At 44.5% G+C, this 13,531-nt stretch overlaps 1 protein-coding gene across 1 annotated transcript in view; it reads right to left on the reverse strand.

The window, feature by feature from the left end:
* Nucleotides 1-6,472: 6,472 nt before the first annotated feature.
* Nucleotides 6,473-13,531, reverse strand: part of tab1 (TGF-beta activated kinase 1/MAP3K7 binding protein 1) — a 38,559-nt gene continuing 31,500 nt past the window's right edge. Inside the window, exons 10-11 of the mRNA XM_072271818.1 lie at nt 9,014-9,176; nt 6,473-7,685 (exon numbers count right to left, since the gene is read on the reverse strand). Of these exons, the coding sequence (XP_072127919.1) occupies nt 7,466-7,685; nt 9,014-9,176 (383 nt within the window). The 3' untranslated portion in view covers nt 6,473-7,465. The remainder of the gene's footprint in view (nt 7,686-9,013; nt 9,177-13,531) is intronic.

The following is a 13,531-nucleotide window of genomic DNA, read 5'->3' on the forward strand; positions in this document are numbered from 1 at the left end:
AGCTGGGTCTGTTCATCTTGGATTGGAGGAGGCTAAGGGACGGGGTGGGAACTATTTGAGATAACCTGTGCATGAACAGAAGTGAGAATAGAGAGGGGCATAGAGTGCGAGAACCTTTTCCTCACGGCACAAGTGTCTAAACAAGAAAGCATTGGTTTAGGGTAAGGATCAAGGAGGAAAGAGGGGAGTCATGAGGAAATTTGCAAATTGGAATACAGAGGAAGTCAGGTAATCTCACAAGTAGGGCAGTGGAGTGGAATAGTGGACAGAGCTGTAGAACCTGTGTTCAAAATTGACTTTTCATGGTGTGAGTGGAATTTGCATGTTCTGTGATCACGTGGGCTTTCTCTGGATGCTCCATTCCCAGCCATATCTCAAAGGTATGCTGATAGATTGAATAGCCACTGTAAGTAACCCCAAATGCAGAACATGCCAATTCCACAGTCAGCGCCTGAGGTCTGGATCAAAGCTGGGGCCTGTTACTGTGAGGTAGCAGCAGCAACTTGCTGTGCCACCATGCAGCCCAATCTCAAAGTCAATGTGAATGTCAGTTTGACCAGTGGTGGTGAGAGAAATCTTCCTATTTCTGTGCCAAGTGAGAAATGAAAAATACACTGAGAATGTCAGAAGGTGACTAATGCTGGGAATAGCAGTGATATCTTGACCAATTAATGCCTCTATTCCCTTAATATCCTGAAATCGATCAATCCCTGCTCTGAATGAACTTGGTGACTGAGCCTTCAAAGCCCTCCAGAGGAATGAATGCCAAAAATTCTCCAGTCTTAGACTGAAGAAACGTCTCACCTGATTGCTAATTGGTCTACCGTTATTCTGAGCCCATAACCCCTGGTTCTTCAGTTCTCAGCCATGGGAAACATCCTCCCTGCATCCTGCTTCTCAAGCTCCATTGCTTCAATGAGATCACTTCACTTTCTTCTAAACGCTAGAGAACCTCTCTTCACAGAGGAAACCCACCATCTCAGGATTCAATCTACTGAGTACTTGCTGCACTGCCTGTGCGGCAAGCATATCCTCATTAAAGGTAAGCAGACCAAATTTGTACAGAATACAAAGTCTCATCGAGGCCAGATATAATTGCAATAAGATATCCCTATCCTTGACCTCAAGCCCTCTTGTGATAATGGCCATTTCCCTTCTTGATCATCTTCTACACCTGCATGTTGGCTCTCAACACTGTGTACAAGGACACACAGGTCCTTTTAATATTATCTTATCAGAACATACTTAACTGTCCAGTTTTGTTTCAAAGTTAATAACTTTTCACCACTTGTGCTTGACCACTCATTCAGCTTGATACACCCCCTTCTCCTATCCCACCTAGTTTTGTAGCTTGGAAATGTGAGATTTGGTCCCCTTAGCTAAATGTTGATGTACAGCACTGTGCAAAAGTCTTAGGCACATATATATAGCTGAGGTGCCTGAGACATTTGCACAGTACTGTATATGAGAGTAGCTGGGGCCCCAGCGCTGACCCCTGTAGTATCCTACCAGTGATGGTCCCACAGCCTGAGCAGCATCTGTTTATTCCTACTCTGTTTTCTGTCCACAACCAATTGCCAATCCAGGTCTCCACAAGTGATCTAAATTTGCTGACCATCCCCTTGTGACATCTTATTGAAAACTTCCTGAAAATCTAACACACTGTGTCAACTGTTACACAAACAACAGGAATTCTGCAGATGCTGGAAATTCAAGCAACACACATCAAAGTTGCTGGTGAACGCAGCAGGCCAGGCAGCATCTCTAGGAAGAGGTACAGTTGACGTTTCAGGCCGAGACCCTTCGTCAAGACTAACTGAAGGAAGAGTTAGTAAGAGACTTGAAAGTGGGAGGGGGAGGGGGAAGGGGAGATCCAAAATGATAGGAGAAGACAGGAGGGGGAGGGATGGAGCCAAGAGCTGGACAGGTGATTGGCAAAGGGGATATAAGTGGATCATGGGACAGGAGGCCCGGGAAGAAAGACAAGGTGGCGGGGGGGAACCCAGAGGATGGGCAAGGGGTATAGTCAGAGGGACAGAGGGAGAAAAAGGAGAGAGAGAGAAAGAATGTGTGTATAAAAATAAATAACGGATGGGATACGAGGGGGAGGTGGGGCATTAGCGGAAGTTAGAGAAGTCAATGTTCATGCCATCAGGTTGGAGGCTACCCAGATGGAATATAAGGTGTTGTTCCTCCAACCTGAGTGTGGCTTCATCTTTACAGTAGAGGACATGACAGAATGGGAATGGGATGTGGAATTAAAATGTGTGGCCACTGGGAGATAATGCTTTCTCTGGCGGACAGAGCGTAGGTGTTCAGCGAAACGATCTCCCAGTCTGCATCGGTCTCGCCTATAGAAGGCTGCACCAGGAGCACCGGATGCAGTATATCACCTCAGCCGACTCACAGGTGAAGTGTCGCCTCACCTGGAAGGACTGTCTGGGGCCCTGAATGGTGGTAAGGGAGGAAGTGTAAGGGCATGTGTAGCACTTGTTCCGCTTACAAGGATAAGTGCCAGGAGGGAGATCAGTGGGGAGGGATGGGGTGGGGGGGGGGGGGGACGAATGGAATGGAGAACTGTTTTCCCTTTATCTACTCTATAACTCCAGCTGAGCAGACAAATGTGATTTTCCTTTTAATTCCATGTTATTTCTGCTCAAATACTTTTAGAGATTCCAGCATTGTTCCTCCAACTGATCTTAAAGTCCACTAGTTTAAAGTTCCCTGCTTTCTGTCTCTTTCCTTAAACACTGGGGTCACACTGGCCATCCTTCAACCTGCAGGAATAATTCCAGAATCGGTAGTTTTGTAAGGTGAGAATTAGAGGACTATCTGTGTAACTGCTTACTTCAAACCTTTGGCATGTCTGGGTCTTTGGAATCATCAGTTTTCAGTCTCACTAGTGCTTTCATAATTTTTGTATAAATGCTTATTTCTTAGTTCCACATACTTGCTAAACCCTTGGATCTCTGGTATTGCTGGCTGAACTTGACTTCCTCTGTGATGACAAACACAAAGCAGTTGCTGAATTCTTCTGCCATCCTTCATTCCCCATTTTAAATGACCCTTCTGTCTGCAAGGGGCTACGTTTCTCTTCACTGAAGAAGCTCTAACTGTTCACCTTTACATTGATTGTGAACTTACTCTCATTCCCTAGCTTGCCTTTTCAGATTTCTTTTGTTCCTCCTTTGCTAAATTGTATTTATTTTTATTTGGAGATACAGCTTGGTAACAGGTCCTTCTGGCTCAATTACACCCATGCGGCAAATTAACCTACTAACCTGTACTTCTCTGGAACGTAGGAGGAAGCACGTGGGCATGGTGAGAATGTACCAACTCCTTGCAAACAGCGTTGGAATTGAACTAGGGTCATCAGCGCTGTAAGAGTGTTACTCTAATTTTATGCTATTGTGCTGTCTCAAGTTCTTTCAATTCTCAGGCCTATCATTTCAAGCTATTTTTAAGCCTTTTTTGTGAATTTCCCTCATAAACCATGGATATATGGTCCAATTTCTTGCTGGATTTTTGCATTTGGTGTAGGAGGCGGCTATTCAGCCCATCAGGTCTCGCAGCAGAGCAATCCCGTGCTCTTTTCCCTCTGTAGCCTGCCTCATATATCCATCAGCTCCCCTCTGGTTCATTGCCCACTTAACCACTCTCAGGAATAAGTTAATCAATAACCTAACAACACATTTGTGTGTCTCAAAGAATTCTTTAAATCTAGCTTTTTGATTAAGTGTTGGCTATTGCTATCCACATGTTCTTCCAATTAGCTGTAGCTAATTCTTTGGCTGCACTGCCTTGCTTTAATCTGTACGCCTCTTGTTACTGATCCACACCAGACCAGTAAACACTGCAGACCATGCAATTTCATTTCTTGACATGAACTAGTCTATGTCTTGAATGGCCTGGTCTTCTTGACCTTGACCCAGACCCAACAGTTGCATCAGCCTACTCCAGTCCAACCTGCACAAGCCCACTAATAGGACAAGTCTGCACAAGTCCATTTTTAGACCTTCGCTCAGCTGAGGAGCAAGGCGAGGTTTCACCACGCTGTACCAGTGTGAATTAACTTCACTCCAAACGCACACTGCTGCAGAGCAGCCACATGCAGATACTTCCTGCAAGTACTAAATAAAAAAAAATCATGTTGCTAACAGTGGAAATACCACTGCATTGACCAGTCACATATAGCAACCACCCCTTAAGCACATGTACATTTGCAAGAAAAAGTTTGCAATTTCTGCGTTAATTATTCATAAAATGTGGTCTGATCTTCATCTAAGTCACAATCATAAACACGATCTGCCTAAACTAATAACACACTGACAATTGTACTTTTCATGTCTTTACTGAACACATTGTTTAATCATTCAGTCTAGGCTAGAAATTGTGTATTTTTAACAACTGGTAGAACCTCCTTTAGCAGCAATTACCTCCTCCAAATGTTTCCTGTAGCTGTTGATCACACTTGCACAAAGGCGAGGAGGAATTTTAAGACCATTCATCCATACAAAATGGTTTTAGTTCATCAATATTTCTGGGATATAGGGTCATGCCACAGCATCTCAATTGGGTTAAGGTCTGGACTCTGACTCGGCCATTCCAAAACATGAGTTTTCTTCTTTTTAAACCACTCTGTTGTTGATTTCCTCTTGTGTTTCATATCATCGTCTTGTTGCATCATTCAATTAAGCTTCAGATGAGGGACTGTTACCCTGACATTCTCCTGTAAAATGTCTTGACACAATTTTGAATTCATTGATCCCTCAAAAATTGCAAGCTTTCTAGGCCCTGATTCATCAAAACAGCCCCAAACCATATGTCCTTCCACCATACTTCAGTTGGGATGAGGTTTTGGTGTTGGTGTGCAGTGCCCTTTCACCGCCAAACATAGCGGTGTACATTTCTGCCAAAAAGTTCAACTTTTGTCTCATCTGTCCACAGAACATTATCCCAGACATGTTGTGAAACATCCAGGTGGTCTTCTGCAAACTTGAGACGTGCAGCAATTTTTTTTTTTTGGAGATCAGTGGTTTCCTCTGTGGTGTCCCTCCATGAACACTATTCTTGTTCAGTGCTTTCCTTATAGTGGACAAGTGAACAGAGACTTCAGCAAGTTCTAGAGATTTCTTCAGGTCTTTTGCTGTTACGTTGGGTTCTTTTTCACCTCCTTCAGCACTGCATGTTGTGCTCTTGGTGTGATCTTTGTAAGATGTCCACTCCTAGGGAGAGCAGCAAAAGTACTGAATTTCCTCCATTTGTAGACAATTTCTCTTACAGTGGACTGATGAACACTCAGGTCTTTAGAAATGCTTTTGTAGCCTTTTCCAGCTTCATGCATCTCTACAACTCTTCTTCTAAGGTCCTCTGAAAGTTGTTTTGATCAAGGCATGGTGCACATAAACAGATCTTTCTTGAGAAGAGCAGGCTTTGACAGTAACCTGACTTTGTCTTTTTTATAGGGCAGGGGACCTCTACAACCCACACATCCAGTCTCATCTCATTGACTGGAACACCTGACTTCAAATAGCTTTTGTAGAAGGCATTACCCCAGAGGTTCACATACCCTTTTGAACCTGGACTGTGATTGTTTAAATGGTGTGCTCTGTATTGACGAAAAGTACAATTGTTTGTGCTGTTATTAGTTCAGGCAGATTGTGTTCGTCAATTATTGTGATTTAGCTGAAGATCAAACCACATTTCGAGTAATTAATGCAGAAAACCAGGTAATTGCAAAGCGTTCACAAACTTTTTCTCGCAACTGTACCCTTGTTAGGGTGTATTCTGCAGTTATAGCACATAGAAAATATTAATTTCAAAAGCAACCAGTCTTCAGATTTGAATGTGGTTTGCAAGTTGAACTTCAAATGCCACTCAGAGCAATGGACTTCCTGAAGCTGCAGACTGGGGTCAATCGCAAACCAGGAAATACCTGCTGACTTGAGATGTCTTCACATGCAAGAATGAGAGGCAATGCAATTAATATTCAATCTAGGGCATCTGGAGTGTTGGTGTGAAGACTTAGGTGTTTGAAACTTGTACATAACTTAAGTGAAGCATCGTCAACCCAAAGTATTGAAGTAAATGACATCATTGTAACTATTGAAGCTGTATCGAGTTACCATTGATCTTAACGGTATAAAAATGTAATGTACTTTGAGCTTAGGAAGCCTTTTCTCCCAAGAGTTTCTCCAGTATGATGCCTGCTGTGTGCTAAATAAAGACTTCGATATCACCAGTGTCTCCCGGTGACTTTGTTCACAGTCACAACATCCTCAAACACTGCACCACAACCCGGAGTTACCCTGCAAAAAATTTTGATAACAATTCCTAATCCTAGCCAGCAAACACTGCATCATTGTGACGAAGCACAACAGTAGAAGAAAATCCTATCTTAGTAGACAGGAGACAAACAGACGATAACTGGAAAAGATACACGACCTTGAAACTGAAAACAAACACGATGATGTTAGAAATGAAAGCAGAAAATGCTGAAAACAGCTCAGCAGCAACTGTGCAGGAGAAACAAGGATAAAGACACAGGTCAAAAATCCTTCGTCAGAACTGGGTAAAAACAAAAGTTTTACATTGGGGAAGGGATGGGTAGGACAAAGTAAATATTTGCAATAGGGCAGCGCCAGGAATACTGTGGAGGTAAGTTGCAGTTCACTGGTTAAGTGACTAATGGGAGAACTCTGAGGCTTAACCGTTTCTCATTCCACAGAGGCTGCCTGACCAGATGAGCCTTTCCAGCATTTTAACTCTTTATTTTAGGTTTCCAGTACCTGTGGTTGTGTTTTTAAAAAAATTTTCATTTACTGTAACATTCTGTTTACATCTCCCAGTCATTCACATGCTCGCGGACACGTGCCTCGTCCCCTTCAGATAAAGATCACAAGGAAAGGCTGGCTGAGTGGCAGGAGAACGTCTTTTATTCGTAGCGTCATTGCCTGGGATGCTGACTGCAGCCACTGATAGCATAGACCAGCAGTTTAAAAACACTTGTTAGGATGCTCGATCTAACAACAGGAATTTGTATCACCTCCTGAACATACACCCAGAACTTAAGAGTTCATCAGAAGATTTCCCAAGTTAAGCAACCTCAGCCATCTGTTCCCTGGGAGCTGCTTTGCATCTCATGGGCCAATCATCACGTCACAGCTTATACAGCAGGCAAACTATTTGGTTGTGAGGGTCACCACAGATGAAGCTGGCCCAATCCCAGCACGTGCACACATTCAGATATTCCTCTCCATCTGCAGGGCTCTGGTGTCCTGACCACAGCTGTGGTTAGCTGCTGTCGTTTGGGAGAACGGGCAGTCCTGAAGACTTGGCTGACGTTCAGCTCCAGTCACTCGTGGAAAGCTGATGAAATCAGTGACGCAGGCAGGGTTCGCTTTATGTCACAACCCAGAGGCTCCCAGCAGCTGAACTGTGGCCAGAGGCAGTGTTGACCAGTCACCTACTGGACTCCAGCAATGGTCTGCTCATTGTGGTCCACAGTCCAGAGTCTGTAGAATTCCAAGAAGTCGACGTAGGGCTCGACGCGGCCGTCTTGGTCAGGCTGAAGGGTGTGAGGGAGCCGGTGCCGGTGGAACAGGTGGCCCTGCCCATCACCCGAGCTGGAGCTACTGCTATGTGTGTGCGTGTTGGTCGACTGCAACGTGGCTGTTGGACTTTGGCTGGAAAGAAATCAGAAGGACAGTCGTATGTCCGCATTATGCCGTTAAACAAGAGGGTGCATAGTACAACTTAAACCATTAGCCAGTGGATTAACTGTCCTTTTAGTTATCTAAACTCCTCATGACTTTAAGCTCTCGATTAAATCCCTTCCAAGCCCCCTCTGCTCTGAAAGGAAGCACGGCTGTTTCATATCAGAAGCCACTGAGGTCCCTTGTTCCCAAACCGTGAGCATACGGCTGAATCTGCCATGTGCTGACACCTCCCTGGCAGACACTGCACCTGCAGCAGTCTGCAATGATGATCTGGAGCTAGCAATCCACAGAGGAACACTTGTGATCGGGACATACATTAAAAAGCTATCACAGCAGATGCAGAGACTAACAAACTTAAATAAGTAAATCTGGAATAACCTGTGTGTGTCAAAGCCACGGAATCAACAGAAGAATTGTTTGATTAATTAACGTGACTCAGGGAAGGAACTCTGCTGACTGAGCAGAAGGTGACATAACATAGCACCCACCACGAAGTCTGTCGCAGTCCAGCTGGTGTTGGGCGGGAGCTGGAGAGAGAGAGGTGAGGAAAAAGTGGACAAATGGAGCTAATGCTGTGAGGTGAAGACAGTCAAGCTACTGGCAGGGTGGGGACGTCAAAGTGGATGAGAAGCATGGTAATGATTTGGCAGTGGTGGTGTGTGCTGGAGCTGGGGAGAGGTGGTCAAAAGCAGAGGATGACATCCAGAGTTCCCACTGCGGAGCCTCAGTACAGACTAACAATACAGCATCAGTTCAACACCCAGTAAAAGCATTTCTGCATTTCTGGATATTTCAACCTGGCACTGAGACGAGTCAAAAGGTGGTCATCCAGCCTATGGCCAGAGCCTGCTCGCTCTCCCTCCCTGAGCAACACCCAGCTCTGACCTTCCAACCCGACTGACACCGGTACCCCCGACCTTACTCCCCCTCCCCCCTCCCGCAAGCTGCCAACTTCCCACCGCAAACGACACGGCCCCAGACATGCCAGACATGGATTCTCTCCCCTGTGGGACAGCAGCTTAGGGTCCCATGCACCGAGGGCACTTGGCATGATATACAGCTTGGCCGAGGCACAAGTATATCAGGCATCTGCCCGTCAAGTGTAGGAAGTGTCAGACATTACTCTGTCCTTTACCCCACCACTCTAAATACACCTTCTGCTACAGAACACAAAAGACATCCTGTGGTAGTGAAGTTTATAGCAGTTGCTGTTGCTGTAGTAGCAAACATTTACAGCAGGTAATCCCATAGCCACCTTCACCTGCACTCAGTGTGCCTGTACTCAGGACACATACCTGTTTGTGAGTGTGGGTGTGGTCTCGTCCCCTGTTGAGTTGCTGTGATTACCGTTCATCATCTGATTCTGGGATGGCATCACCAGAGAGAGTGTGACGCTGGTTTTCCCCAGAGTTCCTTGTGTGCTGGTGTAAGGGACGGAGACTGGGTAGATTCGACCCCCTGGAAAGACGGATGAACAATTAAGGCAAACATACACGTGTAGAGGTTCCCCTCTGCTCTAACCTTTGTGCATTACAATACACACTGTTCTCTTCACCAACACCACCCCACCCCCCCACATCATCTCCTGCACAGACAAAGTAGCTGAACATCCAAACAAATTCTGCAAATTTAATCTAAAGTTCCCTTCTTGGTCATTAAAATTAATTCAAGTCATCTTAATCGAAGCCCAGGTGGGTTATATGAGTGATTTCTGCACAACTCAATCCAGGCTTTAGTAATCAGCCAATCTACAAGTGACAACCATCCCAGAGGTATCATCAAGAACCAGCCCTGCATCCAGCCTTGCAGGGATTAAATTCACAATTGTGGGATCTAACTGATACATTTAACTGGAAAACTAACTGACCCTCCCTATCAGATGATGAACTGCAGTCAGACCCACAAGTCTGTATCTCACTGGAATGCAGAGTGCCAGACCTTCCAATTCACACAATAACATGGTGGCTTCAAAGTGGGAACTGGTTTTGCTTCCTTCAAGCTGCCTCTTCAAATACCTCAAGCATAGAGGCTTTATTTATCTCTAACGGTTGGGCTCGGTGGAACTGGCCCAAGTTTTCTGGTGATACCAAATTGGGTGGGAGAGCAGATCGAGACAATGCAAGGAATTTGCAGAGCCTGGAGGTGTGGCAGTGATTCAATTCCTGAACCAGTTCACAAAACACAGCAGCTGCTTTAATAATCTGTAATTTTTAAAAGTCATCACATCAGTTTGTGGTAAAATGTCATCATGATCATTAGCTTCCTTCGAGCTGGTCAGATTTACTTTGTCCCTTCCAATTATACCTTATCCTAGCCGGCCTATAGACCATAAGCCAGAGGAGCAGAACTAGGCTATTTAGCCCATCAAGTCTGCTCTGCATTCCATCGGGGCTGATTTACAGTACTTTCCCTCTCAATCACATTCTCCTGCCTTCTCCCCATAATCTCTGACGTCCTGATTAATCAAGAATTAGTAAGGTCACCAAAAGTGTGTGGGGAAAAGGCAGAAGAATACCTATCAAGCTCCACTTTAAACAGACCCAATGACTTGGCCTACACAGCTGTGGCAATAAATTCCACAGATTCACAACCCTTTGGCTAAAGAAATTTCTCCTTATCTCTGTTCTGAAAGGATGACCTTCTAACCTAAGGTTGTGCCCTCTGGTCCTAGACTCTCCCACTCTCCATGTTTACTCTATTTGCGCCTTGATGAACCTGTTCATGAGAGCAATGATATAAACTAGCACTGCACAGTCCTCGTGGAGACGAAAATCCAGTCACCACCCCAATGACACTTACCACACTAAATGGGACAGACTCAAAGCAGTTCTGGTGGTTCAAAACTAGAATCAAGTTAAACACAAACAACCCAGTCCATACAAACTGTGTTAGGTACAGGTATTTCTTTAATATAGGCTTTTGGCAGCTCTGAGAAGAGGCTTTGTTTTGTGACTGCCTGTGAGGTCCTCTGGGAGCAGTACAAGAATATCTAAAAATGAGGCAACAACCTGGTCTAGCCGCAGCTCAGAACCACAATAGGCTAAAGTAATGAAACTACAGGTAATGGACAGAGGTAACCAGATCAGACAGGACTCTGCAATCCTGCAGTCATGCATGGTGGAGCGCAATTAAACAGCAAACAGGAGAAGGGTATGTTTCAACTTCACTCTCCCCACTGCATTGTGCGACATGCATAACAGAAAAAGTGACGACCAGCCCAGTTTATTCTCACACCCGTGTTCTCTTCGGGCACATGCAGAATTCTCTTCATTCATACAAATCCCTAATTTTTTCTTTCTATTTCTTTACAGTTCAGTGTGAACAATGGGACTCCCAGCCCAGTAGAAACCTCACCAGGTTTAAGAAGGCAGTTCACCACTGTCTTCTCAAGGACGACAGAGAGGGTAAAATATAGCAACACACATCAAAGTTGCTTGAATTTCCAGCATCTGCAGAATTCCTGTTGTGAGGGTAAAATATACCCATCTTGCAATGCCCAAATTTTTGAAAAATTAATCTAAAAGCTCTTTAACTGAAAGGTCAAAGTAGTGTGGGCTGAGAACATGGGTAATTGAGGTTAATTATTTCCATATGACCTATGTTTTTAATGCTATCTATAAATCTGCTGATGATACAACTATTGTTGGCACGATCTCAGATGGTGATGAGAGGCTGTACAGGAGTGAGATGTACCAGCTAATTGAGTGGTGTCCCAGCAACAACCTTGCACTCAATGTCAGTAAGACCAAAGAGCTGATTGTGGCTTCAGAAAGGGTAAGATGAGGGAACACAAACCAATCCTCATAGAGGGGTCAGAAGTGGAGAGAGCGAGCAATTTCAAGTTCCTGGCAGGAGAATATCTCTGAGGACATAATCTGCACCCAACATATCGATGCAACTATAAAGAAGGCAAGAGAGCAGTTATATTTCATTAGGAATTTGAGGACACTTGAATTGTCACCTATGCTCTCCAAAATTTCTATAGGTGTACTGTGGAGAGAATTCTGACTGGCTGCATCACCATCTGCTATGGGAGTGGGGGGAGGAGACTGCACAGGATCGATAAAAGCTACAGAGAGTTGTAAAATTAGTCATCTCTATCATGGATACTATCCCCTGTAGTATCCAAGACATCTTCAAGGAGCAGTGCCTCAAATAAGGCGGCATCCATCATTAAGGACCCCCAACACCCAGGGCACGCCCCTTGTTACTGTTACCATCAGGAAGGAGGTGCAGAAAACTAAAAGTGCACAAAACGACTCAGGAACAGTTTCTTACCTTCTGCCAACTGATTTCTGAATGGACATTGAACCCATGAACACTAACTCAATGCTTTTTATTTCTGTTCTTGCACTACTTATTTAATTTAACTATTTAATATACATTTACTGCAATTTACAGCTTTTTAAAATATTATTCATTGTACTGCTGCCACAAAGTTAACCAATTTCATAACAAAGGACTATGATATTAAACCTGATTCTGATGTTTTGTTTTAAATTAGTGGGAAACAATTAGAAGTTGTTCAGATAGATTAGGTGAAACATATAGGTAAAGAGGGCAATTCTAATAACAATTGTAAAGGTCTTTGTAGCAAGGTGAAAGGAAGTCTTACTGTATTTGTGCTTCAGTGAGGTCACACCTGAAGCATGTTGACCATCCTCTCCTTGTTGAGGACAAAGCTTGCTTTCGAGGTGGTGAAATGAGGATGCATCAGATTGAATTTTGGGATAAGGCTGATTTATTTTCCACTGATGTTAGGAACTCAGAGTGGGCTAATTTAACCTACTCTCACTCGACCGCAGAAGAGTAAGTGCCCTTACTGGATCCTGGAAATGGCTGAAGAAGCGTGAGGGTAGATGATAAAATTCTAAAATTGGGGCCAGCTAAAGGAAATGCTGAAACATTTTTGTTCAAATTAACAATGATGAATTACACAGCTGGTCTCTAAACTGAGATGGACAAAATCCTCTCCACTCAAGAGTGCCGTGAATGTGCATTTCTATCCTTGAAATTCTTAATGATCCTTTAATGCGTATGCTTATGAAACTTTTTTTTAAACTCCAAACAAAGTAAGCGACTTTAAGTTTGGACTGGAAAGGGAAGCCAAGACCTTTATCCACTACCTACTGTAGCAGGCTCAAGAGCCCCTAGAACCAATGCCTGTTTCTATTTTGTACATCAGAAGATTGAAACTGAAGATTATTTAAAGACAGTGGGCACGTGGCCAAGTGGTTAAGGCATTGGACTAGCTGCCTGAAGGTCGTCAGTTCGAGCCCCAGCCGAGGCAGTGTGTTGTGTCCTCGAGCAAGGCACTTAATCACACATTGCTCTGCGATGACACTGGTGCCAAGCTGTATGGGTCCTAATGCCCTTCCCTTGGACAACATCGGTGTCGTGGAGAGGGGAGACTTTCCAGGCGCAGATCCATGGTCTCGCAAGACTAACGGATGCCTTTATTTAAGGAAAGCTCAAAGATATACAAAGCAACGTGCACAAATTGCTGGAGGAACTCAGCAGGTCAGGCAGCATCTTTGGAGAAGAGTAAACAGGTGATCTTCTGGGTTGAGACCCTTCATCGCGACTGGAAAGGAAGGGGAGAAGTCAGCGCAAGAAGGTGGTGGTGGGACTGGGAGGAAGTAGTACAAGGTGGCAAGGTGCATGTTGCTTTGGATTTTCAGCAGTAGCAGATTTTCTTGTGTTTGTGATTCTACAATAACGGTGAAGTCTCTTCTGAGGGATGCCTGCCCTTCAGTGAAACATTCTCTCACTGCTCCCCCCCCCCCCGTTGCCCTCCGCCTCTTTGACCATGA

The sequence above is a fragment of the Mobula birostris genome, chromosome 11, assembly GCF_030028105.1.
Source record: "Mobula birostris isolate sMobBir1 chromosome 11, sMobBir1.hap1, whole genome shotgun sequence".
In the NCBI taxonomy this organism is placed as follows: Eukaryota; Metazoa; Chordata; class Chondrichthyes; order Myliobatiformes; family Myliobatidae; genus Mobula; species Mobula birostris.